The sequence below is a fragment of the Boleophthalmus pectinirostris genome, unplaced genomic scaffold, assembly GCF_026225935.1.
Source record: "Boleophthalmus pectinirostris isolate CB_2022bp ecotype Guang Dong unplaced genomic scaffold, ASM2622593v1 HiC_scaffold_18, whole genome shotgun sequence".
Classification (NCBI taxonomy): domain Eukaryota; kingdom Metazoa; phylum Chordata; class Actinopteri; order Gobiiformes; family Gobiidae; genus Boleophthalmus; species Boleophthalmus pectinirostris.
Window position 1 is genome coordinate 9,616,398 of NW_026571133.1, and position 25,926 is coordinate 9,642,323.

Genomic DNA, 25,926 nt, shown 5'->3' on the forward strand with positions numbered 1-25,926 from the left:
GAAGAAAGAGTTACTATTGAATTGTGTAACATGAAGAACACTCTTAACTATTTCTACTTCATAAAGTGTTAAAACATAGCAATATAGAGTTATTAGTTTCTCACTATACACTAGTGTAAAAAAAAAAATCTAATCTTAATCAGTGTCAGATTCAACAATGAGGAGTGTGGTTTCATCACTTTACCAGTGCTGAGCCTTCTTCACTCTGGAAAGTGTAGTTTTAACTCATTTTATTGTGGACCCCATATGACATGATAAACATGTTAAAATTAACAGTATACCAGTTGTTGCCCTGTAATGAAAAATATTATTTTCTGGTTAATAAAGATGCTATAGAGCAATAAGGATTATAAAATACTCAAACTTGCACCCCTTCACAAAACTCATATTAACTTCAAAGTTTTTGAAAACCTCTTTGGACCCCTTGAGAATGACCCCTTGAGAATGACAGCTCTAGGTTATGGAATATTACCATGTGTATAATAATATTATTACACGGTTATAATGTTTTGTAAATAATAACAATTGAAAATGTATTAAAATGTTGTATTTTACATGTGTAAAGTTTGTTTTGGTTCGGATGTGGTTGAAAACAACTCCACATGCTCTGAGCCCGCCTACTCTTCCTTTGAACCAATCAGAACACGGGAATACCCGGAAGTGCCGCCTTCGCGCATGAGGCAGGAAACATGGCAGCTTCCAGCAGCATCGCAGAGATGTGTGCTTCCATCTCAGGCATTTTGAATGAAAAACACTGCCCTGAACATCTTCAAATCCTCAAAACCTTTACGACAGCTCTGCGAGAGAAAGAATACAGGTAACGTTACATCACATTTGACAAATACTCGCGCTTTTAGCGTCCAACCAAGACAGCTGAAAAAGTATCAACGTGAGTCAAGATCAGTTTGTTTTTCTGTCCGACAGACATGAAGCTGCATGACATGACAGAAATTATTTTACACTCGGTTCTCACATAATATTTATTAAAAACACGAAAAGTACAAGAATAATAATTGACTCTAAGACTCTGATATACAACCAAAGTTATGTAGAAAGGTTTGAACAGTGTAGCTAAAAGTGTTTTGTTTAGGGATGCGGTGGACGAGGCTGTGCTCTCCCCGCTCCTCCGCGTCCTGACCCGGCTCAGTGAGGAGCTCCGCGCCGCAGTCCCGTCTCAAGGACAGGACAGGTCTGTAACATTAGAGCTGCAGCTGACTGCGGAGTGCTTCAGGGCCCAAAGAAACGCTTGTGTCCAGAGCACAGGTAACCAGTGCCTGCTCAGGTAAATCTAATACAAATGATAAATGATAATAAGGCTTTCTAGTTAAAGTCCTTTTGGATAATTTTTTTACAACCATCTGTCTATTTTTTTTGCATTCTAATGGAAATTGATATTGCATTAGAAACTTTAGTTTATATATATAATTATCCCCAAGGGATCTTGGATTCATAGATGCTACCCTGAAACTTCTAAAATATCTTCAAACCAAAGAGGACCAGGATGGTGTACTTGAACGTAGGTTGTCAGAATGTAACTATTACTATGTATTTTTGTCCTATTTGTATAAGACAAAACTTTTCATCTTCATTATACTAAACCAGCTCTGCGATGTGGGATCCAGTTTATTGGTAATATCGCCGTGGGAAATCAGATGTGTAAAGACGAGATTTGGCAGCTCACCGTCCCAGACCATCTCCTGTAAGTGAAGTGTGCAGCATACTTGACATACGATTTAGTCTTATGTTAACTACGGTACACTGTTAAAAATGTCTTCATTGTTGAAGTGTTTCACTAAACTTATGTTTTAACAGGCAGCTCCTTTGTGTAGATGATGAGAAGACTGCGACCTACGCCTCTATGGTCCTTCACACTTGTTTAGATGAAGCTAAAGTTGAAACACTAGCTCTTCCTGAGAATGTCCCTCTGGCTCTGAAGGTGATGGAGCTCTGCAGGACACAGCCAGACATCGACTGGACGTGAGAACAATTCCTCATGGTTTTATTCATATATATCTTTGTTTTTTTAAATTACTTATGTTGCTGTTATTAAGAACGTTTGCGTAATCTATACCTCTGTTTATTTCTAATAGGGTTCTTATTGCAACCCAGCATTTTCTGAAGTGCACTGTTTTGGTGACGGGCATGTACACAAGGATGCAGCACCATGACAGGTAGTTTATGTTCTACTGCAATGCTAAATCAGTGGTTGTTAATTTGTGGTTTATGTCACAAAGTATGCTTGAAAAGCTGAATAATAAAGTTTCATTAATTGTCTTTGTAAAAAGCTGATCACATAAAAATACACACAAATTTCTTTGGCCTCAACTTGAACAAGTATGAAGTGTGTTTGTGTGAGTGTGAGCGTGTGAGAGAGACTGATCGGTGGGAGTCAGGGGAGACAATGGCTCAAAATAGCAGCCTTATCATTGTCTGTCATTCTACCTGCTACCTGTAAGCTATTTTCTCCCAGTGTAGGGGAGGGAATGAAAAGTGCAATGTTGTGTTTTTACTAAAGACAACCAAACTGTGAACTGAACTGATTGAACCTATTTTCCAGAGTGACTCTGCTGGAGCTGCTGTTGGCTCAGTTGAGAGAGGAGGATTCTGAGTGTGGCATTCCTCCGGCTGTCGCCTCTTTTCTGGCCTCTTCTTTTCAGAGTGGCTGTAGTGCAGTGCTCACTCTCGCCACAGGCTCTGTATCCAGCAATGAGGTACACACTACAGTCTACTACTCTATGTAGTACTGACTAGGGATCTAACAAACAATAACCCAAATGTAGTGATATAGGATTGTCAAAAACCTAACAATGATATCATGGACCATCACAATGTCAAATTACAAAATCTCTTTGCTTAAATTGATTGTTATGGTGCAGCAATAGACAAAACAGGGAACTACATAGACCATGATCCTTTGCTCTTTCAGTGCTGACAACATGAAGAGATAACTGTTCTTAAGCACTTTTAGCTTAGTTCTTTAGATTATAACCAAACCTAAAACTGTTGTCAAGACATTTTAAAAGGAAAAAGTACCATATTTGCAATTTTGTTCACCTCCACAAAATATTGCAATATATAGTGTGCTGTGATATTTGTATATATTGTTAGTACTATCCTTAATACTGACATTTACATAGAGTATTTTATCTTAACAGTGATCGCAATTTAATAATCTGCTTGCATTTCATCCTAGGTCCTGCAGGAGGCGCTGACAGTGATCAGCTTGTTGGATGTTCTTTGTGAGATGTCTTCAGATCACAGAGAGTTCATGTTCTTACAGGACCATCCAGACCTTCTTACTAATACGACAGGTATTTATTTATCATTCAATTTTAAGTTGAGCTGAAGAGGTTAAATGCAAGAATTACAATTTTGTCTGTAAATATTCTTTACATCACTACATCAGGATGTAATCATTTAGCTTAATCTGGATAAAATTGAGTAAAAAATAATATTCACGGGCCTTTCACGATTTAAACAACAAATTCATTCATCAAAAGAATAATTGCTAGAATAATTAGTTGTAGCCCCAATACATTTAACTTTTTTTGTAACTACAACATGACCCACACTTCATTCTCATAGTTATTCCCCACATTAGACTTGCAGTAATGAGATATGTAACTTTGTGAGCTTTTGAAAAAGAAATACACAGAAAGCCACCAGTTACTAGTGGGCAACATTGAAAAAAATAATATCTTGATTAGTGCTGTCATGCGATTAAAAAAATTGAGAGATTAATTAATTATGATCTGTAATTAATTAATCTAATTAATCTCATTTTAATCTCACCTAAAAATTGCTGAGAAAAGCCTTCAATTTGAGGTATTTTCATTTAAATGCATTATTACATTATTGTGGCAGATCAAAAGACTGATATAGATTAAAAAAAGTGACTTTATAAAGTAATTTATTGTTTAACAAATCTCTCCAAATTGGCTGTTGAGCCCAAGTCTCCATGAATAAGAAACTGTTTGCTGTAAAGTAGCAAAGACGAGGAAATCTGAACATAATAACTTTTGTCTACTTAAAGACAATAAAAAGTCCAGTCTTTCCTTAACCATATTAAAAATATTATTGATAGAGAAATGCTTTATATATGAGGTCACTGGTTTTAGTCCTGATTTAGACCTGCTTTAGTCCTACTTTAGTCCTACTTTAGTCCTAGTTTAGTCCTGGAATGGATTAATCCTGGTTTTAGTCCTGGTGTTAGTTCTGGTTTGGTCCTGGTTTAGTCCTGGTTTAGACCTGGTTTTAGTTCTGGTTTTAGTTCTGGTTTAGTCCTGGTTTTAGTTCTAGTTTTAGTTCTGGTTTAGTCCTGGTTTAGTCCTGGTTTAGACCTGGTTTAGTCCTAGACTGGATAAGTCCTGGTTTTAGTCTTGGTGTTAGTTCTGGTTTAGAGGCGCACAGGAGGAAGCGCGGTTTACGCAGCGTACGCTAGAAAACACGATCCACACGCGGCTCACGGGAGCACGTCGGTGTCCGCACAGTGTCTACGGAAGGAAACGTGGTCCGCGCGTTCTCAGGTTAATGACGATGATGAAGGTGTGTGTTTGTGTGTATTTGTGTGTGTTTGTGTGCGTGTCCCCTCATGTGGCAGGTCACTATAGGACAGTAGTGCAGACATGAGCCTATGCAGGTTGTTTTCACCAGTGACATTTAAGTTGTAGGCGATATTATATTAGTTATTTTCTTTTATATTTCACGTCGGGAGAAGAATTTCCAAGACACGAATGTGTTTTTACCTGTGCACTGCTGACTCTGTTCTACTGGCTCTACGACCTCGTCCATTGTGCCTGACGCCGCCAACTTTAACATGACGTTCACATCGCTCTTACTGCGCGCGTTTTGTGTGGGTTTCCGGCAATGAGTGGAATTACCGAAATTAAAAAAAATTATAAATGTGTTTTTTTTGTGTGTGTGTGTGTGTTATTGTCCCAATAACACATAAAAACAGATTTTATAATAAAGCAACTCGCATACAGAAACACTAAAGTTAGAGATTAAAAATGAGATTAACGCGATTAAAAAGCATAACGCGCTAAATATGACTGTAATTAATTAATCGCAATTAACGTGATAATTTGACACCCCTAATCTTGATATATCTCGATAATGATTTTCAGACAATATTACAGTATGTCAGTCCTATATAGATGTGATAAAAGGTTTTAGTTGAGGTTTACGTATCAGCCAAATGGGAAATCACTGTATTATTACCCACAAAATTCCAGTAATATAATTTTAGTATGTTTATGTTAAATATTAATCAGCTCTTTTTGCAGCTCTTTTTTCAGATATGAACAATATCTTCTTGAAAAAATAAAATTTTCTTCTTGTCATTTTTTCTGCAGAGCTCCTGGCGCAGGTTCATGCCATTGGAAAATCCAGTAAGAATATTTTCAGTGCATCTCAGAACTTCTCGACCTTCAGTGGAGAGGCGGGTTCATCTCATCACTCTCCAGTCGTCAGTTTCAAAGCTCATCTCATTAGACTCATGGGAAACCTGTGCCACAATCACACCAACAATCAGAACAAGGTGACATTCATTTTATGCTGTTGTAGTTTATATATTGATTGTCTTTTATAGAAGCAATACCTTTTTTATTTATAGAAAGTCTAAACATAATAATGATGATAATAATACATGGAACTTATATAGCGCGTTATTGCACACTTAACAAACAAGAAGTGGTTCGAAGTTATTTAACGTTGACAGTTGGTTTAAAAGGGGTAATACCATAAAATACCAAATAATTGTCGGGTTTCAATTAACAACTGGGTCCCTGTTTAACGCTGCGTGCAGGTGTATATCTTGATAAATAACCACCGGTTCCAAATAAATGCCTACGTTTGCATAGAAAGTAGCCTATGCCGACACCCCCAGCAGTCGTGCGGACTGCTGCCAAGGAGGCTGCTCGAACTCCCATTTCCTGTTTTTTGTGCTTTATTTAACCGTGATATCATGATTAGTGCAGCGACACCACAGAGAGCATGATGTTTACAGCCTACATAGTAGCAGTTTGACTTCAGTTCAGTCCTGCCTTTACCAGACTGGTTGTGTGACTGAATGGATAGGCTGTATTCTCTGCTCTGCGCCCAATCACCCTCACCTTCACTGAAAAAGTGGCAGAACAGATGACGTTGCTGTGAAATCCCTATTTCGAAGTGACGTAAAAAAAGAAAGGTGGCGCAACATAGAGGGCAGGAAATGGAAGCAGTTTTTAGGGGTTTTGTTAATATTACTTCAGTTTGGCAATTTGGAGGAAGTCAGTAATGTCATCGTAGTTGCTGTGGCAATAAGAGGAAAGTGGTGGCAAAGGGGAGAGGAAAGGAAGGGAACGAGGCGGCAGGAATGGTGCCATCAAGGTAGGCAAAGTAGTTGCCAGGCCATCGTATAACGGCAATGCCTCCTTTGAGGCATGCTGTAAAAACTGTAAATTATAGTCATATCGGTTAAAAGAATTTGAGTATCATATTTTCCTAGTTTTGCTGAGCAAGATTTTTGAGACACATATGTACAGATATATCACTGGAAACAACAACTGTGGCAGACAATTTAAAAGAAAAGTTACATAGTGGATCTTTAACTTTATATTTTCTGACGGAATAACAGAATGTGACTTCACTCTTACTGCAACAGAAAGAGCCACACAATTCCAAAACTATGGTTAGCAATTGGCCTTTTTTAAAATGGTTGTGGTATTACTAATATTTACAAATAAATATAATAATATATTTCCAATGACTGATGATGGTGCAGGGACAAGAAGAGGAATTGGCTTGCATAACTAAGAATTATCGCCGTTGGGTGCTTGAACTCAACTGCTCTTGACTGGAAATGTCTGTGGATGTGGTTACAAGCTATACCGTATATACGCAAATGGCTTTCAACAAAACAATGAAACCTTGAACACGCCCAACCCTGCCCTGACCCCTCCTGATTTTTATCAGTTTTCTGGAATTACCATCTGTCAGCATCGCAGTATTAACAAAAGCATGTATAGATAATAAATAATGGGATGGGGAGAGGGTGGGTTGTGGCATGACATGAGCACAGTCGATCTTAATAGAAACAGATTTGGAGAATGCCTGTGGGATGCCTGCCCTGCTATGGCCTCTGTAATGTCCGCGGATGGTGCTCTGTGGTCCGTCAGTGGTCAAAACTCAGCCCGTATCTGCTTTCACTGTGATCTCTTCCAGTAAACCCAATGTCATGTGTTCACCTTTGGGAGAGTTGGTAATTTAAGATGTACATGTACGAGCTTTGGGATGCATGTTCATGGCAACATCTCCACGTGTTTTGGGGTTTGGATGCGACCAACAACTTAATGTTTTGCAGAGTAGAAAATGCAGGCTTTTGTGTGCTTGAAATCGTCATAACTGTCACAATAGAAACCCCACACTGCTGTATTTGTTTACGAAGATTTGATGACAGTAGCAACATAAGAAGTGTAAGGGCAAATGGAAGCAATGAAAATAATTTGGTCTGTAGAAAGAGACAGAAAACAGATCACTCTTGTGGTGATTTCACAGATGGTTTTGGTTCAATTAAGGTTTTGTAACTATTTTGTCTGTTTTGCATACAAATTTGCATGGTTTTAGATATATAACTGATTCTTGCAGTGACATCACGCTTAGGGGGTAGTGCATGCGTGTCTGTGGTGGAATGTTAAGCAGTTACCGGGGTGACACGATGCACCCATTAGCAAACAATGCCAAAGAAGTTTTAACACTCAAGAATAAATACAAAATTGATTTAAACAATATATTTTCAGATGCCTGTGATCAATGCAAGCGTTTATGGTCCTGTTTAGAGTAACTAATTAAAGAATAATTGGCTCATGCTAGGAACAAATCTGCTCTCCTGTTGTAGTTTCAGCTAACTCAGTTCCTTATTGTCAGATTGTTGTAAAATCAAAACTCAGATTAAGATTAATTTGAGTAACGGAGCTTCAAACAGTACACTGCCTCTAGTTACCTTTACCATCCCAGCTGACATCATAGAAAAAATACACATTACTAACTGTTCTGTATCTTTTAAACAGGTGAGAGAACTTGACGGCATCCCTCTGATCTTGGACAACTGCAGTATTGACAGCAACAACCCCTGTATCCTTATACCAAATGTGCGTGTATGTCCAAGAATTGGTCATTTTTCTCAAGACTTCACTTGGTCTGTCTCGTTTCAATTTCAGATTTTGGGTTATTTAATTTAGACATGCTTTGCTTCCTTCCTTTTTGTTCAATATTGCAATAGACTGAAGCACAGTTCTATAGATTTAAAAGTCAAAAGTAATTTAATGTTTACTGTAAGGCAGACCTGGGCATTGTCCACCTCCTGGGCCACATATGGTCCTATGATTGACTCTGACCGTCTTGTTGAAGCTGAATTTGGAATTAGAAAAGAAACATATCATTTTACCTTATGCATGGACTAAAGCTGCATTTCTTTTATTTTAGAGATGTTTTTTTAATGACATTTTTTGGATGGCAACCTCACTTTTTCATTGCTAAATCATAAAATAGTCTCTTACCAGTCTTACCAGCTTGTCAAAACAATGGTATTTACTGCTTTTTATGAAGAAATACAGTTAATATTATGCAGAACTGAGTTAAGCATTTTGGCCCTCCACAATATTTTTTGTTTTCTCATGTGGCCCCATGTAAAAAATAATTGCCCTCCCCTGCTGTAAGGGGTTGAAAAACAGTTCTATGATTTTGTTGTGTCACAAAAACATATTTGAGTTTGTGCAAATCAAACCACAGGCACTTCAGGAGAATAGTATACTGTAATTATGTACATTATGTAATTTACTCCATTGCGAAATTCCTTAGTCTGTAGTAAGAGATGGCACAATCATCGTCAGCTTGGTGGTTTTCAGAATCTACAATGAGATGACGTTATAGTCCCAGAAGGGGGGCAAGCGCCAGAAATCCCTATTGATTACTCTGTCTCCTCATAAGAAATGTCTGTGTTGAATCTTAGTTTTATCTGAAGGGGCAATGTGCAGTGATATTAAAGGTGCATTGTGTAACTTTTCTAGTGGCGGGTCCGTCAAATGCTTTTCTTTTTGGGTGTTATTGCTTTGTCATGCTTCACAGTATGGCATTAGCGCTTTCTATCTTCATGGAGACTAAACCAGACCACGTTACAGGTCAGATCTGTGGAGAGGCAGCCCCGCTCACAGTCAGAGTGCCTGTTTTTTTGTGTGTTTTTTTTTTAGATATTTTTGAGCTATAAAACCACCTGTAATTGAATAAATGTAAGGTAGGTCTTTTTAATGTCATATGTGTAACATTTGAAGCAGAGCAGTGACATATCCATAGAAACAAGAAGGTGATGGACCCACTACCGAAAAGTTACATCTTTCACCAAGCTAATAAAAAGAGATGTTCCAAATTTCACCAGACCCTAGAACAAGACAAATTTGTATTTTTTATTTGCACTATGTAACTTTTTGGTTTGAGATCCGTCATCTGCTTGTTTCTGTGGATATGTCATTGCTCTTCTTGGATTGTTCCACAGTATGACATTAAACTAGTCAGGCTGGTGCCACCTAGTGCCTCCGCTCAATTTCATTTCTCTCCAGTGACTAGGTCAGGAATCAGAATACACTAGATGGTTTGCAAAAACCCTGGAAGTGCATCAGTGAAGAGCCATATATTCTGTGTTGGCAATGATTCTCAAGATCGAGGATTTAAAGCTGGAATAAAGAGAATGTTTGGTGAATTTTATCAAGGGAAAAGACGTTATTGCCCTTTTTCCTACGGGATTACCTACCAGTTAGCCCCATTAGCAGCGCATTACATACATCACGACCAAATAGCAGTGATTGGTTAAATGACAAAAAGTACCCTCATACCGTTGAACGAACAAATTTCAACGCTGCAAGGTCAGACGGTTTCTACGAACTGAAACGAAGTGAAACAGGCTGATGAATTCAGGCTAACATTAAACATCTTAACTGTACATTTATTAAATTAAAGGTGGGTTTATTGCTCAGAAATATCTAGAAAAGCAGACCAGTAACATGCTCTCTCTGAAGATAGAAATGTTTAATGCCATACTGTGAAACAATCTAGACATCTAGAATCAATCTATCCATAGAGAAAAGTATTTGATGTATTTGAGGAGCATCTGTATCAAATAACATTGCCCTATGTATGTTGTGATCTAATCTGAAACCCTGCAATATAGTAATAATAACAACAATAATGGGTTTAGTTATTGTAAAAAAAATGCTTTTCCCCTTAACAATTTTAACAGTTATCAACCAGTGGGCCATCTTCGCCATCAGAAACCTCCTTGAGAACAACTTGGAGAATCAGAAGTTGGTGGCGTCACTGGAGCAACGCGGCGAGGCTGACTACTCCGCCCTGAGAGAGCTGGGGTTTGAAGTGGAGGAGAGGGATGGAAGTCTGCTGCTCAAAACTGTCAGGAAAGACACATGAAAATCATTGTATAAAGGCAAAGTCATGATCTTCAAACAGGTTTACAATAGGAAGGTATAAAGATAAGAATACACTTAACCTTGTGTTATGTTAAGAGTGCTTTAAAGCTTTAGATTCTTGCTTTATTGATAAGGTGTATTTATAACTTGCATAGATTTCGCTCTGTGCTAAGTGACTGTGAAATACTATTTTAAAAACCCAGAAAATGTTGAGCTGAAACCTTATCTTCAAGTTAAGGAGTTCAATTAATTTCGTTCTAAATGTGGTGTTATAATTTAAGATTGAAGGCAGGGTCTACTTAATTTTTTGAAAGAAATAACCAAACCAAAAATCCTCACATGTGGGAAGGATCCGCAAATATTTTATTGCTGCAAAGTCCTTAATACTGACCACTGAATGTGAATGATTCCACCATTTATAAACTTAATCTTTGCCCTGTTGCCTTATGGATAGACCCATTAATTCTGACAGAAGACAAATGCAAAAAGTATTACAGTTGCGATTAGATTTGTGATATTGATACTTTGCAGTTACATCATACAGGGGGTGTTCTACATATATGTGTATGGCAGGATGTTCAGTTGTTACTATGGTGAAGCAATGCACACATTAGGAATAACTAGGCTACTAAAGATTGTCTCAAAACAAAAAAATACAAAGTGGATTTAAACAACATATTTTGAGGAGGGTACAACCCTTATTCTGACAGACCCCCACTCCGACAGACCCCCACCAGACATTCTATCATTCCGACAACCCTCCATTCCGACACTTTTTGATGCCGCCATCCCGACGTCTTTATGTAATCGTTTTGACAACCTACTCATAGTTTGGAGCATCACCTTTTTTTGCCTTGTATACGACGCGTGGACCTCGCCTCTAAACCAGAACAAAAACCAGGACTAAACCAGAACTAAATTCAGGACTAAACCCAGACTAAACTAGGACTAAAATCAGGACTAATACCAGCTGTAAACCAGGACTAAACCAGGATTAAAACCAGGTCTAAACCAGGTCTAATCCAGGTCTAAACCAGGACTTCCGTACACTGCGTGCGCCACTGCTCCTACGCTACCAATCCTTGAAAATATTTACTTGAAAAGAGCGCCGTCGCAACTTAATAATTACCTTATGTGCAATGTTGAAAAAAAGAATTGCGGAATGTTGAAAAAAAGTTAAAATACCGCCACTCCGACCAAGGAAAAAAAATGTCGGAGTGCAGGAACGTTTGAAAAAAATGGAAATGCTGCCGCTCTGACAATTAGAAGTCAATGTCGGAATGTCAGAATGTAACCATTTTCAGGAGCCTGTGATTAATAAAAGCTAATGCTCAGTAGCTTGTGACTGTAATGTTACGTGAGAGCGGGAGGTGTTTAACAGCACAAATTAGCTCACATCTTCCATTTAAATCAGTTCTTTATGATCAGATTGCGTTTAAACAAAGATCAGATTAAAGTTTAACTTGAGTAACAGAGCTTCAGACAGAGTAATGCCTCCAATTAGCATCGCACCTCCAGAGAATGTTGATGGCATCAGCTGCAAAGTATCAATAACCTTGTGGTACACCCAGTAATTCTGACCACCTGAGGACAAATTCAAAGTATTGTAGTTATGATTAGATTTACAACATATGTTTAAGAAGTAGGACTCCAGGAGCGTCGCATTTGAGAGAAAACTGAACTGATAAACTAAACTACAGGGAAAAAAGTTTATCTGGTAATCTGCTGAGAACATTCTATTATCTAACCATTTACAGCATTTGCGGTTTGATAATTGCATAAACTCAAATTGCAATTTCGATTTGATTGTGATATATTGTGCAGCTCAAAACACTACCATAAAATTATTTCCTACCCTCGATATCAATTTTAATCTGGGCCTAGAGTAAAATTAGCAAATAATCCACTAATGAGAATGCCATATTTACAAAGAAAAGAAGAGAAGAATCAATTTTTGCCTTGATTTGGGCTGGAGAATTGAAGATTTGGTGAACAGAGAGAGAGCATGCTGGCTGTTTTTGGCAACGCTTTTATGTTTAGCTCTTATCCAATGACCTTAACTAACTCCTTACCACAACTTAGAGTAAAACCACCCCCATATGATGTAATAGGCCTATCCTTCCTAATTAAACTGAAGTATTTACCAGAACTATTTACGCACTTCCAGTTATTTATCACTTGCTTTGAACAAAGTCTAGTAGAAAATATTACGCACTGAATACATGGCAGCTTAACCCATTATTAAAGGCTATGCAAAATAAACACTCACTCTTAGACTTGGCGTATATCATCTCATATTAAACAGTGGCATAACCAAAAATGTATGTTTAACTTCTCAACATGATCCATCTTGCTTTTGGCTACATTATAGGCACATGATTAAAGAATTCCCGGTAAGCATGTTTACTATATTACAAATGAATAGTCATCAATCTGTATTATCGGCTTGCACAACACACAACCGCACAGTCCACCTATTCTCTTCACTTTTATCATCTATAGGTTTACAATAAGATGCATATTCATGGTCAAAAAAGGTGAGTGACTGATGCTAACCAGCTTGTATCTGTAATGTTATTTGAGAGGTCAAACTGTACAAAGCTCAGTATGGCAGAGGTGGGACCAAGTCATTGTTTTGCAAGTCTCAAGTAAGTCTCAAGTCCCAAGTCAAATACAGGCAAGTTCAAGTCGAGTCTCGAATCACTGGCCCATAAGTCCAAGTCAAGACCGAGTTGTCTGCTTGGAGCTTCAAGTCATTTCATGTTTTTAAACCAAAGTACCAAATATAGCTTAGATTTTTGCAATTTATATGACTTTTAAGATAAATTGTACTTTAAAAAAAATCATGGTATATTGTATATGAGTACTTATTGAGTATGTAAGAATTGTAGAAATTAATTTTGTTAATTTTTCCTTTTTAAATGTCTTGACAAGATCTTGGTGTGAATCATTATGGTCAGAATAGAAAGAATTCAGATTTAAAAGTGCTTCTCAAGTCACAGGCCTCAAGTCCAAGTCAAGTCCCAAGTCATTGACCTTCAAGTCCAAGTCGGGTGTCAAGTCTTAGTCCATTTTATCAAGTCAAGTCTCAAGTCTGACTCGAGTCCAAGTCATCGCTTGCAAGTCCCCACCTCTGCTGTATGGCTGTCCCTTTTTTGTTACAACTAAGTCAATTCTTAATAGCCACACTGTGTTACAACAAAAATTTAAAGTCTAATTTAAGTAACAGCTTTAGACAGAGCAGTGCCTCTAGTTAGCTAACTAATTAAATAATTAAACATTTTAATTTGTTTCCAATGCAGGAGTCTTTCGTAGTTCTGTCCAGATGTTTGGGTATTCACTTTATGCTACTTTCTTTTTTGGTTAAAGGCAGCACTATGCAATTTTTCTGGTTAGAGTAGATTTACGATGGCCGTCTGTATCCATGGAGATGTCATTGCTTTGCATAGAATATTCCACAGTATGGCATTAAACATTTATCTAGCAGTTAGATTAAAAAAAAAAAACATGCACCGGGGACTACAGGTGGAAATTAGCTCTGGTGCTATAACCTGGCACAATGCATTTCTCCTGTTAAGGTTAATGTATACTGTGCACTGTCCCTGTCTCATAAATTAACTAAATAAATATTAAATTACCTTTTATTGCTCAAACAGTTCATACAGATCAGTTAAATGCCATACTGTGGGACATTCCAGGTAAAACAATAACATCTCCATAGAGAAAAGCAGGTGATGGAAACTTCACCTGAAAAGTTCATAGTGCACCTTTAAGTCCTGGTTTAGCTCTAGTTTAGTCCTTGGATAGACCTGATATAGTCTTAGATTTGTTCTTATTTGGTCTTTTTGATTTTTTTTTAGTACAGACTATGCAAAATAATGATGAAGGCTCCACTATATATTGTACTTGCAGAGCTAACAATGCGCTTTGGTGTATAAACATGGAAATATAATAATTGTACAGACACCCATCCATCCATCCATTTTCGTCCGCTTATCCGGGGCCGGGTCGCGGGGGCAGCCCCGGCGACCCGGGGTACAGACACATTATAGTGAAACTGCCTTAGAGTCTAGTTATTATATTGTACTCATACTATGCGTAACATTAGTCATTGATTAGTTAGCTGTTAGAATATTTAAACGGTCTATATTACAGTATTTTTTGATCTAGTATGTTGTATCCTCATTAAAATTATTCATGGCGTTTTGTTTCATTCATACTGAGTTCTTTTCTCAAACAGAAAACACTTTGTACAGGAAGTGCTTCGCTGTGTTTTTATACTCCACACGCCTTCACCAGTATATTGGATAATTTCAGCTCTGATGAACAAAAGGTAAAAGGTACCTGTTGACTAGAAAACTACTGCTTTGTGACATGGTGGGACAGAGTATTTTGATCTTGGAGATGTAAACAGGTGAATAACAAAGGGTCACTTAAACATGTGTGAATGAAACAAAACATAACTCCAGATATGTTTTGAGGAGGTAACAACATTATAGCATGACTTAAAGCTCACAAGAATCCATTTTGTGTAATATAGGAACTTTATGAGCGATTTGGGCCCAGAGGACATAGACAGCGGTGATAAAAACAGGATTTTGATGAGAGAGTGAGAGGGTGAATCAGACCAGAAGCATTAGTTTGCAGAATGACACCCCTGGGTGCTCCTCGCGTTGCTGGACAAGCTGAATGGTCTTGACACCCTAACAATGCAGCGCTTTACAGACCAGCCCGTACCCAGCCCCACCCTGTTTTTTCTGCCTCCGATTTTTAATGACAAAATGTATTGAAACAATCGGCTGGACTCTGCGCTCAATCCGCCCGCACAGTGTAGGGAGCTTATGTGGTTCCGGTCCCCAGGATTTCAGACGGCTAACAAAACAGCTGTTACGCGCTCCACTGGCTGGCTGCAATGCTTTTCAGGCCCACAGGAAAGAGCCTGTGTCTGCTGAATGAGGTGGCCCGGCCCTGGTCTGGTCACCTATAATGTATTAGAGACACATCAGGCAGGGGCCAAATGCACTGTTTCCCATATAAGAGGCCTTGGACAGACTGCACTGGTGTGAGGCTGTATGCTGTATGTTAATTATAAACTCTGTTAATGCTTTGAATAAGGTAAAGTGTGACATCAGTTTGAGGCGAAGGAGGATCATGTTTTATTTGTAAAAAAAACAACACCGCTGATCAGGTTTATTTAGTAAACACACATTTTACCACATAGAAAGGAATAAAGCCAAGTTGCAATCTTAAGACAGCAATAAGTCTTGATTTAAAAGGACATTAGTAAACACAAACTGAACTCCAGTAATGGTTTGGCTTTTTGCAGAATAGTTTAATGTTACTTAATTACAACTGTGTGCACAGTAGTCCTTGGTTTCTGTAAACACTGGATAAATTACTTTGTTGGCTATGTTGAAACATATAATATGGTATAACATTTACAATGTACAATTTAAGACTGGCTTACATACAATAATTTATTGTTTCTCTGAAAATGCTAACAATAATAAACAATTGTAAATAATGACTCTTTTTTTAATCTTTAAATGACATAAAGTGCCACGTTCCTCAATATAAAATATACTCTTCAGCTTGTTTTGAACGTTACATAAAGCCTAAATAAACATGAGTGAATACATTAAGGGTTTTGTCCAAAAATAGCTTTGGGCCTTTGATCGTCGTCCCCTTGTGGTTGGGGCAGATGCCTAAACCGCTGGAGCCTTGTGTAAGCACAGGCCCATGTGAAATTCCTCATTTGTGGAATGTCCAATGTATCTGAACCTGATTACACCTCTATGGAGCGCCAATGAGGCCTGAACGCTTTTCTCAGAAGTCAAGAGCCCTTCACAAAGCAAACAGTCAAAATATTGGGATGGAAAGTGCCATAGAAGCTGACCGTCGATGCTTTAAATAGTATGTGGGTATTTTAGCCTGGGGCCCCGAGTAACAAGGGCCGGGGCCCCAGGGGAACACATGTTTATGAGGGATCTGTGAAAACTATTCGTCTTGTCCCATGTCACTGTTCAAGTGCAAAGGAAGAAGTTTAAAGAAGATGCTAAAAACGTTCTGGAGCTTCAAAACAAAAAAGCATTTGAATCTGTCATTTGCCCTGTGGGGCCTTAGCATCTTTGACATAAATAGTTTTATTTTCAGTGTTCAAACATACAGTGTGAGTTTACAGTTGCCACATGAGCTACAATTCGCTGTTGTTATTGGCAGTCACATGCATTTCCAGTTCATGCTTCAATATGAACCACCAAATGTCACTTTGTCTCATCTTTCAAAGATGTCTGTCTTTGTTTTGCTTCGGCTCCCAAGCATCAAGCCTTGCATCTTTCATTTTATATTTGTCTTTCCTTAAGTAAATTCCCAAGGATGCCAAAATGTGCAAAATATTGAATAAATACTTCCAAGTTCTTCACTTCAAATTGAAAGTCCGTGTTTGCTGTCTCTTATTTGCATGTGAAGACCTCTGACCTTTCGCTGCAGGTGTTGCACTTGACAAAACAGCACCAGTGAAACTTGCAGTTGCATTGCCACACGCGGGTGTATTGGTGGGAGTTAAACCCTCGCCCACAGCACATGGCGTTGCACCCGTCTGCCCCGGTGGACGTCCCGTTACAGAGCCTGCCTCTTGTGCCCGTACTCCCTGTGACCTTATCCTCCTCGCAGTAGTTTGGGGAGCGCTCCAGATACACCAGGTCTGTGTCTGTGGGCTTCTGGTATCCACGTGCCATTTTGAGACGCAGGAAAGAGGGCTGTCTGAGGCGGGAGGCGCGCACGGCCTCCACCTGCACTGCCTCGCTGTAGCGCTCCTTCAGCAGGTACCCGATCTCCCTGAACTTGGGCAGAGTGATCCAGCACGTCTTGGTGGTACAAGAGCCAGACACGCCATGACACTTACACTCCAGCTTCATACGCTCCTCTAGGATCTGCAGAGGACGGAGAGAAGGGTCAGATACAGGGCTGATACTAGCACATAAGTATTACATTGACCCTATAAAGGAGGCATTTCACCATTTCACAAAAAAAACTTCAAATTATTGCATATTGGTAAAAAGGCAATGTACTGTGTTTTAACAATTCAATATATAAAAAATACGTATTAACAACATAATTAAATTGGCAATACAGATTAACTGGCAATATAGATTCCACTCCCATGGAAATAACTAAAATAGAGTAAACAGTAGTGTGGGAATCATTTGATAATGTTGGATAATACAACACTGAAACAATATGATTTAGCAGTCATATGAACTCGAACCTGGTGAAAATAACTCAATCCAGCCTTAGACTAAACCTCACACTAAAACTGACCTGTGCTTTTCTTCTTCTGTTTATGTATAATGTTACTCTGTGGTCTCGACCTCATTCATATTTAACATAAAATATGAGTTTCCCTTTAAGTTCGCCCCTCACTCTTTTACTGCAGTCTCTTAAATTGGTCTCTTGTCAAACATGTGATTCTTCATATGTGGGGAATGTTGTGATTTGTTTATTTCGCACATTAGTTATATCCACAAATGTATTGTAGCCAGAATGGAAACAACACTTTGTTGGAGTGAAGTCTGACTTTGTCAGAGAATAGCTGCAAACCCAGAAATGCTGACAGGACAGTACAGTATTTTCCCATCCTATTCTGCACCACTGATTAAAAAGACTCAGCAGTGAGCAAGGCTTTCTGCTGGGCCCAGTGTTGTGCATTAGTTGCACTGTTCCTTCCTTTCCTCTATTATATGTAAAATTAATTTCTTTATTTTTGTGTACCTTTCTTCCGGCCTCGTTGTTGTGCAGGTTCATGAGTCTTCGTGCATTCTTCTTGATTTCTCGTGCATCCACAAACCTCCTGGAGAACTCCACTCCGTACTTCACATCTGCGGAGCAGCCTCCCCACTTCCAGCCCTCCTCCTGGTCGTGGTAGCCCTGTTTGTCCCGGTCACAGCCGCACTGGCTCAGGTTGCCATGGCTACAGGCGGCGGTCACCGCATGGGCCACTCCGGCCGCGGTGATGGCGTAAGTGAACGCTGCCTCCCGACTGCCTGGACACAACAACGGCACATTATTTATCATTAGTGAAACTAGAGGAAATATAACAAAACATTTACAAAGCTGGTCCAACGAACAGTGTCTGAGGCAATGCACCCACTGACTTTCTTCACTGTTTGGCCTGATACGGAGCCAAGACAGAAACACAAATACAAGCTTTTATATGTGTTCCCTGTAATCCACTCACAGAATGTATGCATACTGCTTTAAAGAACACTAGTATTAAACTATAACATATGTACATAGGACAGTTTTTCCATTGTAAACAGAAATATTGATCTAAAACATCTTAATAGAATCACTCAAAATCAATCACGTCCCCCTTAACATAATATTTTTTGTCACTTTTAGATGTAGTGTTGCCAATTCACTTTTTCACAAAATTGAGTATGCTTTAAAAATGTGCTCACTGTAGCCTGTTTTAGAGTAGTTGCAGGTCCAAGTCTACAGGGGTGCAAAGTGTGCATTACACCCTCATTTAAAAGTGTTTGCATCTCATTTGAAGGATGCACCATCAGTGAGTCTGGTCTGGACCCGAGCCTGTGTGACTGAAGTGTTTTTATAAGTCTCTCCTCCTCCCTTCTTGGTTTCCTACTCTGTCATGTAGAAAGCCTAAAAGGTTAAATATGCAGTGTATAGGGTGTATCTTAAAACAGACTGCACCTCCTCCCCTGCTTGGACAATGCCATTCTTTTCTCTATTACTGCACGGTCTCTATTCTGTTGCACTGGCTCTTGTCCAGTCTGACAAACTGACATGGAAAACCTATTGGGTTTGTGGTTCTCTTGGTCCATAATTCATAACAAACTCTCCACTCTTCTCTCATCAGACGCAATCCGTGACCCTTTCCATTATGTTGTACAGGCTGCATTTCGGGCTAGTGGGCCTTTACTACAGCCAAGCAGCCATCTCCTGACACTGTGATTTGTTTTGATTGTTGGGTCTGTGCACGCAGAGCTTCATTGTTGCCATCCAGCTGCTGTAGCTGACTTCAATTAGTGGTTAACATGAGGATCTCTGGCCTTTCTCTCTTCCTAATAACTTCACGGGGCTAGCAGGTCAATCAGAATGAGAGCGTTTGCCACACAGAGGTTGGTTATTGTTAAAGCAAGACAGAAGTATGTTAAACCACAAAGGCCCCGACTGCCATATTGAGTATTCAAAAGCTAAACAATTTGTGACTCCAAGTTATTTTTCTCAAGTTATTCTGAAATTTTGAAATACTTAAGCTGCCCACACTCTACAAACCCAATTTAGGAGAGTAAAATTAGACACTGTACTGACAACTGTGATGCATCCCATGTGTCATTAAATGTGAAACTATTTTTGCCTCACTTTTAAAGAGACACATTATGCTAAATTGAGTTAATGAGATTTTGTAGATGTCTTAGCTCATCATAAACGTATTTAAAGTTATGTTTTGATTGATTCAAGCATGTTGGAGTAACCTTGTATTGTCCTGAATTCATAGCTTAAGTGCTCAGAAAATGTCTGTTTTCACCTACCCCCTATCTCCACCCACATCTTTGTACGTCCTGCAATTATTCAGACAATTCAGACTCAAGATCATACTTGTAATGTTCAAAAATTCCACATAATCATATTACAACATTAAAAGCACATCAATGAAACGCTGCTGCTTACTATGGTGAAATCTGCAGTTTTGAGCAGCTCAAAGACCATATTTTTAAGCCATTTTCGATCATGACAACAAAATGCAAAGTATGAGCTCTGTATGTTTTAGTTTTAAAAGTCTTATATTACACAAAATTAACTCTTATGAGGTTTAAACCATGTTAAAATGTTAATTCCTCCAAAACATGGACCTGGAGTTGTGTTTCATTTCATTTGCACATGTTTGAGAAACGCTTTTTTTTTTAAATTATTAGTTTGTCTGCATCTACAAAGGTCAAAATGCTCTGTTCCACCTTGTGATGTCATGAAGTGGTTGTTTACAAGATCACATCTATCTTTTACCTTTAGTTCAGTAGAGATTGGTAATTCCGGGGCTGAAATTATTAAGTGTTTGGAGTTTATAAACACAGTGGAGCACTTCTTGTATTATCACTTGACATCACACTGTGTAACAAAGTGTTTTTCAGTTTCAGAGATGAACTCTAGCCTAAATATGCAGGATTTCTGTGTTAAACTTGTGTGAATGAAACAAAACTCAACTCCGGGTATGTTTTTGATGAGGAAACAACTTTATAACATAGATCAGAAAATAGCCTAATATGGGCCCGTTAAAGCATAATATACCACATTCTGTTTACTCCACATTTTAATTGTGTTAGCAAATGGCCAACACACTTATTCCAGTGGTTTCTTTGAGTTCATTTACATGTCACTGGAGAATAGAGATATTTCCCTTTGACAATAGAAATAAAAGGAACCAGACTCTCTGCTTGTCTCCTCTGTGGAAGACCGTGATTGGTTCCAGAGCTGTGAGATTAAAGATGAATCCAACGCCATAGAAAAACCATAACAAAAACCATAACAAAACATTTTCAACTCAAATGTAATTTATGTAAGTGGTTCCTCAATGAGCTTCTGAGAAAGTCTAGGCGGGCAAGCGCTATGAATTTGACTTTGTTCAAGACTTGAAGCTACATATTCCCCAGGCTTTCCTCATAATCCTTAGTGCAATGTTATGACAACAAAAGGAACTGTCTGCACACAGCGCTAATGACTTTATTTGTATAGACTAGTTTTTCAGTTTCAATACCGATTTCAATATTATGGATGTACAAGTATCTGCCCAAACCTGATATTAACCAATACCAGTGCAGAGATTGAATACAGCATTTATTTTCTTAAAACAAGGTTAATGTAAGGCAAAACTGATCCATTGTGTTATGTAGCTGTTATTTATGCCTCAAGTAACCGTAGACAGAGTGGACTAAAGGAGTGTGACGTCTCCCATAGCATTTGGCTCCAGTCAAATGAAGATCATGAGGCTAGCAGTTATTGAAGTGAGTTTAAACCTGAGTTCCATATTAGGAATAAGAATCTATTTACAAATAAAACAGCTAAAAAGTAAAACCATATAGAGCGGGTTAATGTGAACATTTTAAGACCAAAATGGCGAGGCTCACTGCAGCAGTTAGATAGAGAGAGGGGGCATTTTTTCACAGAGTCAGTGGAGCCGGAAGCCCCCCCCCCATGGTTACTTTATATTTGGACACATTAGCTATGTTCATTTATATAAACTTTCTATGCAAGTAACTGCTGTATAGATAATAACTCAAACATTACAAAATTTTCTGAACCACCTACTACCAGTAAATACTCTTAATACATCAGTTTATATGTCCAGCTAAGATATTGGCTGAACTGATTTTATCTAATCCAGCAAGTTTTTCAGTATTGACACTAATATCCAATTCCAGTATCGGATCGGTGTGTCCATAACATGTAATGCTCTGATTTAACATAGAACTTAGCCTCTAGTCCATTGTACATAAAGTACAATACAACAGTACAATCGCAGTAGGCTATTGTGTGTTTACACCTGAATTACAAATTAGTTTAGTTTTGTTTAGTCTAATGAGACAGTGCACAATATAGATTAACCTTAACAGGAGAGATGCTTTTTACCAGGTTGTAGCTCTAGTGTTAATTTTTACCTGTAGCCCCTGGGCAGGATGATGTTATAGTTCATAAAATCAAACATACAAAGAGAATGTCTTTACAATGACCAAACCATCATAATAATTCTGTATCATCATTCATACCCAGTTCTCTCACCACTTGATGAATTGTGTTCTTTTTGTTGAATTTTGTCACTTTCACTATCCTCATAAATTCCATATTTTCTAGTATGCTTTTACATACAACCAACTCATTACAAATACTCACATTACTGTAACTGACTAGATTTTTTGAGTAATTGAACTTGTTTGAGTGGATTTTTAAACATTGTACTTGTGATTGAGTATATCTTACACATGCAATTATATTTAGCTACATGTAAAATCATAGAAGTTACTGAGTACAGCCTTAATGTATGGTTGTCTCACTTTTATATAGCCTACCTACAAACACACGTAACAGCACCACATCACCTGCTGTAATTGTCCAAACAACGAAGAATTTGCTTATTGCAGTTTCAAACTAGCCTACTTATTTCAGCTTTTAACTGTTGCTGTTTTAAATGCTCCTAATGGTGTTTGTACTTGCACATGGAACACATGAAAACTGGGACTAAACTAGAAACAAAACAAGAACTAGACCATTAGGAATGTAACACAGAAAAAGTAGTAAACTCTAAGTAACAATTTCAGGTATCTGTACTTTACTTGAGTGAATACTTTTTACTTTTACTTCACTACATTTGAGACCGTGTATCTGTACTTTTACTCCACTACATTTTAAGATATAAAATAGAACACTGATTCACTCATTTCTGTTGAACAAATTTCAGCACAAATCTTTATCAAAATCACAAAATTTTTAGTTTTAGATCTCAAAATCTGCGTGAAATCCTTTTTTGCTCTTTACATTTTTTAAACAGGTACTTTAATACTTACTTACTTATTTACTTAAGCAGATTTTTTCATGTAATACTTTTACGTTCACTTGAGAATTTAGTTTGTTTGTTGTTTTGTTGTTTGCGCCGATATCTGTACTCTTACTTACGTAACACCACTTCCACCCCTGCGTTTAGCCATGTAATTGTTCTTGTACTTTTCAGTGCTCTTTCCACCATACAGCCTCGTCAGTTCACACAGTGGTTTACCGTGCATGAACAGTGATTAAAACCTTGTCATGAAGCAGCTTGTTGCAGACAGACTGACCTACTCTGAGCTCTTGTCCGAACACCGTCCTCTCGCCCAGAGCGGAGCAGTTCCAGCGCCCGTATCTGAACTGGTACTGGCACTCGTCGATGCCCAGCTGTGCCCCCTCACCGATCACGATGATGGCGTCCGGGCGGCTCTGGCACAGGGCTCTCTGTCGTGGGGCCAGTCCAGGGATCTTATTGCAGATAATGTTTGCCCCCAAAGCTACCACAGAGGACAGCGCCCTGCAGATATAAAAAATGTAGAGTTATCAAACCACATCCCACTTTGAAGACGAGGCCAAACATTTGTGAGTCACTGCTACAAACTGAGTAACAAAAACTAAAACACTTTAATTATCCTTAATAAAGCATAAACTAAGACTTAAATCATACTAAACTTAGACAAACCTTATTGATCCACAAGGGAAATTACTTGGATGCAGTAGCTCACACATCACAATATAATATAATAAGAGAAAAAATGTACATGGTAATAATAAATTCTAAATAAGTAGCAAAAATAGCAAGAGACTGGTGTCAAATAAGGCATAATTATATAAATGTATACAAGTAAATCAAAGTAATAAAAATACATCTCAGCTATATACAATAGTTTATTGCGAATTATTGAGGCTAAGTGACTACTTTTTAAAACCCCAACTCTTAACAATTTAAGTGAATCATCCTTATACGCTATTTGTTAATCATGATTTAAATCTTTGTTCATGCTTTATTAAGGCTAATTAAGGTGTAGTTATCATGAAGTGGTACCAAGATTTGCACAACAATAGGATAAGTTCTAAATAAGCAAAACATTGAAGCAGAACAATCCGAGAATTCAAACTTTAGTTATATTAAGTTCAGAGAAAAGCATTGCGTTTTTCCTTGCTCAAATGTTTATCTTAAATTATTCCATGTTTTAGGTTATTTCTGGTGACTAAATGTTCTCTCACATTAACAACAAGCAGTTTTATAAAGAAAATTTGGATTCCCTTTGCTTTTTTCACTATATGGCAAATGTATACACTTTATTAAATACAAAATATATTCCACAGTTTTATTATTTAGTTGTTTACAGTAGACAGGTTCAGGATTTCTATGATTTGTAGGTCTTCGGTGCATTTTGCTTAACATAACTCAAGTTGTTTGAAATGCCTAATTACGTGCCCAATTTCAAAACCATGGCACATTTATTCTAAAACCTCTAACACCAATCTTCTGTTTACCCACATTGCTGCCCACAATTTGAAAATCCCTGCCATGATACAAATACTAGAAACCAAATGAACATAACTGACCTAATGAGTGAAGTAACCGTGGCAACATTTAAACTGACATCAAAATGAGTTATGTGTAAGACTTCAAGAAACAAAACAAAGGTCTTTTATTAAGATTTAAGTCAATACATTACTGTCAGCTTTCCACTTTTAGAATGAGCGTGAAGCAAAGCAGTTATTTCACATTGAGGATATGGCTTTCTTAGGAGTGGTGTAGCAATCAACCAGGCTATTGTAATACCATAGGCGCTTATTACATAGGCCTGTGAGCATGAAATAGCCCAAATTCACCCTTTTTCCATATGGCCCATTACATTACTATAGCTATTATTGTATAACGAGGTGCGCCTTCGACAAAGTGCTGTAGCGTAACGTGTAAATCCATCAGAGCAGGTTATCTCATCAGCTTTACAACAAGTGAAATCATTTTGACGATTTAATATCGGATTCGGTCACTCTCTCCGATCACTTTTTATAGGCCTAATAGTCCGCTTATGAGTAAAGACATACAGTAATACAATAGTGAAATGTGGGGAAATCCGTAGCACGTGTTGGAGCCTTATTCCATTGTGAAGTGCACAGCTAATAAAATATGTCCAGAGTCACGCTATTGTAAAACGTGGGAGCTCGGACTTTCGACAATAGACACATTAATCAATTAGTGGAGATGTCAATTACGCATTACATTTTGGATTAGGTTACTACTTCTGTTACATTGATGAGATATAGTGCAAAATGTGTTTACTTTTTCTAAAGGTTGTCAAAATTTATCTAACTTAATATTAATTACTCATTTATGGAGATAGCTTTACTTTTACGCACACTTTACGCACCTGCAACTGCTGAACCAACCGTAATTAGACTATTGCGCGTAAAACTCTTCTTGTGCCACAAGTCTAAGTGACAAAATCTGACACAGAATTCACAGAGATACATTGCATAAAGTGAGACGTACAGGTAGCTACCGCTGGTGAGGATGAGGAAGATCTGTGGGTAGTAGACGGACAGCAGCGCACTGCGAGACGAGATGATGAGCATGGTTGCGCATTGAATAAGTTGGATTTCTCTCTCGCTGTTTACAAATGCGACAAAAGGAAAAATCTCAAAAATGTTAGATCCTTATACGGAGATGAGGGTTTCCACTCGGAGATGTTGAGATGAGCTAAAGGAGCGCTGCGGCTGCTCCTGTCTGCGCTGTCCATGTGCCGGACACCAGAGGCTGCTGCATCCCTCAGGCCGAAGCGCGTCTGTCACCTGGATGCACAGACCAGGGCTGGACCAGACAGAGGGGTGGGCGCGTGGAGGGGAGGTGGGTGCGTGGAGGGGAGGGGGGTGCTGGTCTGGTGGTCAGAGACAGAGGCGTCCC

The 25,926-nt window shown here is 38.4% G+C and overlaps 2 protein-coding genes across 2 annotated transcripts; one reads left to right on the forward strand and one right to left on the reverse strand.

The window, feature by feature from the left end:
• Nucleotides 1–685: 685 nt before the first annotated feature.
• On the forward strand, nucleotides 686–15,981 carry atxn10 (ataxin 10). The gene is made up of 11 exons (XM_020930166.2): nucleotides 686–817; nucleotides 1,091–1,282; nucleotides 1,437–1,516; nucleotides 1,603–1,699; nucleotides 1,813–1,977; nucleotides 2,091–2,171; nucleotides 2,558–2,711; nucleotides 3,194–3,311; nucleotides 5,355–5,539; nucleotides 8,049–8,112; nucleotides 10,271–15,981. The coding sequence occupies exons 1-11, from the start codon at nucleotides 690–692 to the stop codon at nucleotides 10,453–10,455; spliced, it is 1,449 nt and encodes a 482-aa protein (XP_020785825.2). The 5' UTR covers nucleotides 686–689; the 3' UTR covers nucleotides 10,456–15,981.
• Nucleotides 15,982–16,754: 773 nt separating this feature from the next.
• wnt7ba (wingless-type MMTV integration site family, member 7Ba) lies at nucleotides 16,755–25,709 on the reverse strand. The gene is made up of 4 exons (XM_020930022.2): nucleotides 25,516–25,709; nucleotides 23,300–23,526; nucleotides 18,225–18,496; nucleotides 16,755–17,386 (listed from the first exon to the last, which is right to left on the reverse strand). The coding sequence occupies exons 1-4, from the start codon at nucleotides 25,596–25,598 to the stop codon at nucleotides 16,907–16,909; spliced, it is 1,062 nt and encodes a 353-aa protein (XP_020785681.1). The 5' UTR covers nucleotides 25,599–25,709; the 3' UTR covers nucleotides 16,755–16,906.
• Between the last annotated feature and the right edge of the window lie 217 nt (nucleotides 25,710–25,926).

Excerpts from the sequence above, each read along its gene's own strand:
- atxn10 (XM_020930166.2), top strand. The coding sequence starts at position 690 with ATGGCAGCTTCCAGCAGCATCGCAGAGATGTGTGCTTCCATCTCAGGC. Across the intron at positions 818-1,090 it reads CTGCGAGAGAAAGAATACAG|GGATGCGGTGGACGAGGCTG; the intron begins GTAACGTTACAT and ends TGTTTTGTTTAG. Across the intron at positions 8,113-10,270 it reads TATTGACAGCAACAACCCCT|TTATCAACCAGTGGGCCATC; the intron begins GTATCCTTATAC and ends CAATTTTAACAG.
- wnt7ba (XM_020930022.2), bottom strand. The coding sequence starts at position 25,598 with ATGCTCATCATCTCGTCTCGCAGTGCGCTGCTGTCCGTCTACTACCCA. Across the intron at positions 23,527-25,515 it reads CTCACCAGCGGTAGCTACCT|GGCGCTGTCCTCTGTGGTAG; the intron begins GTACGTCTCACT and ends TTATATCTGCAG. Across the intron at positions 17,387-18,224 it reads ACAACGAGGCCGGAAGAAAG|ATCCTAGAGGAGCGTATGAA; the intron begins GTACACAAAAAT and ends CGTCCTCTGCAG.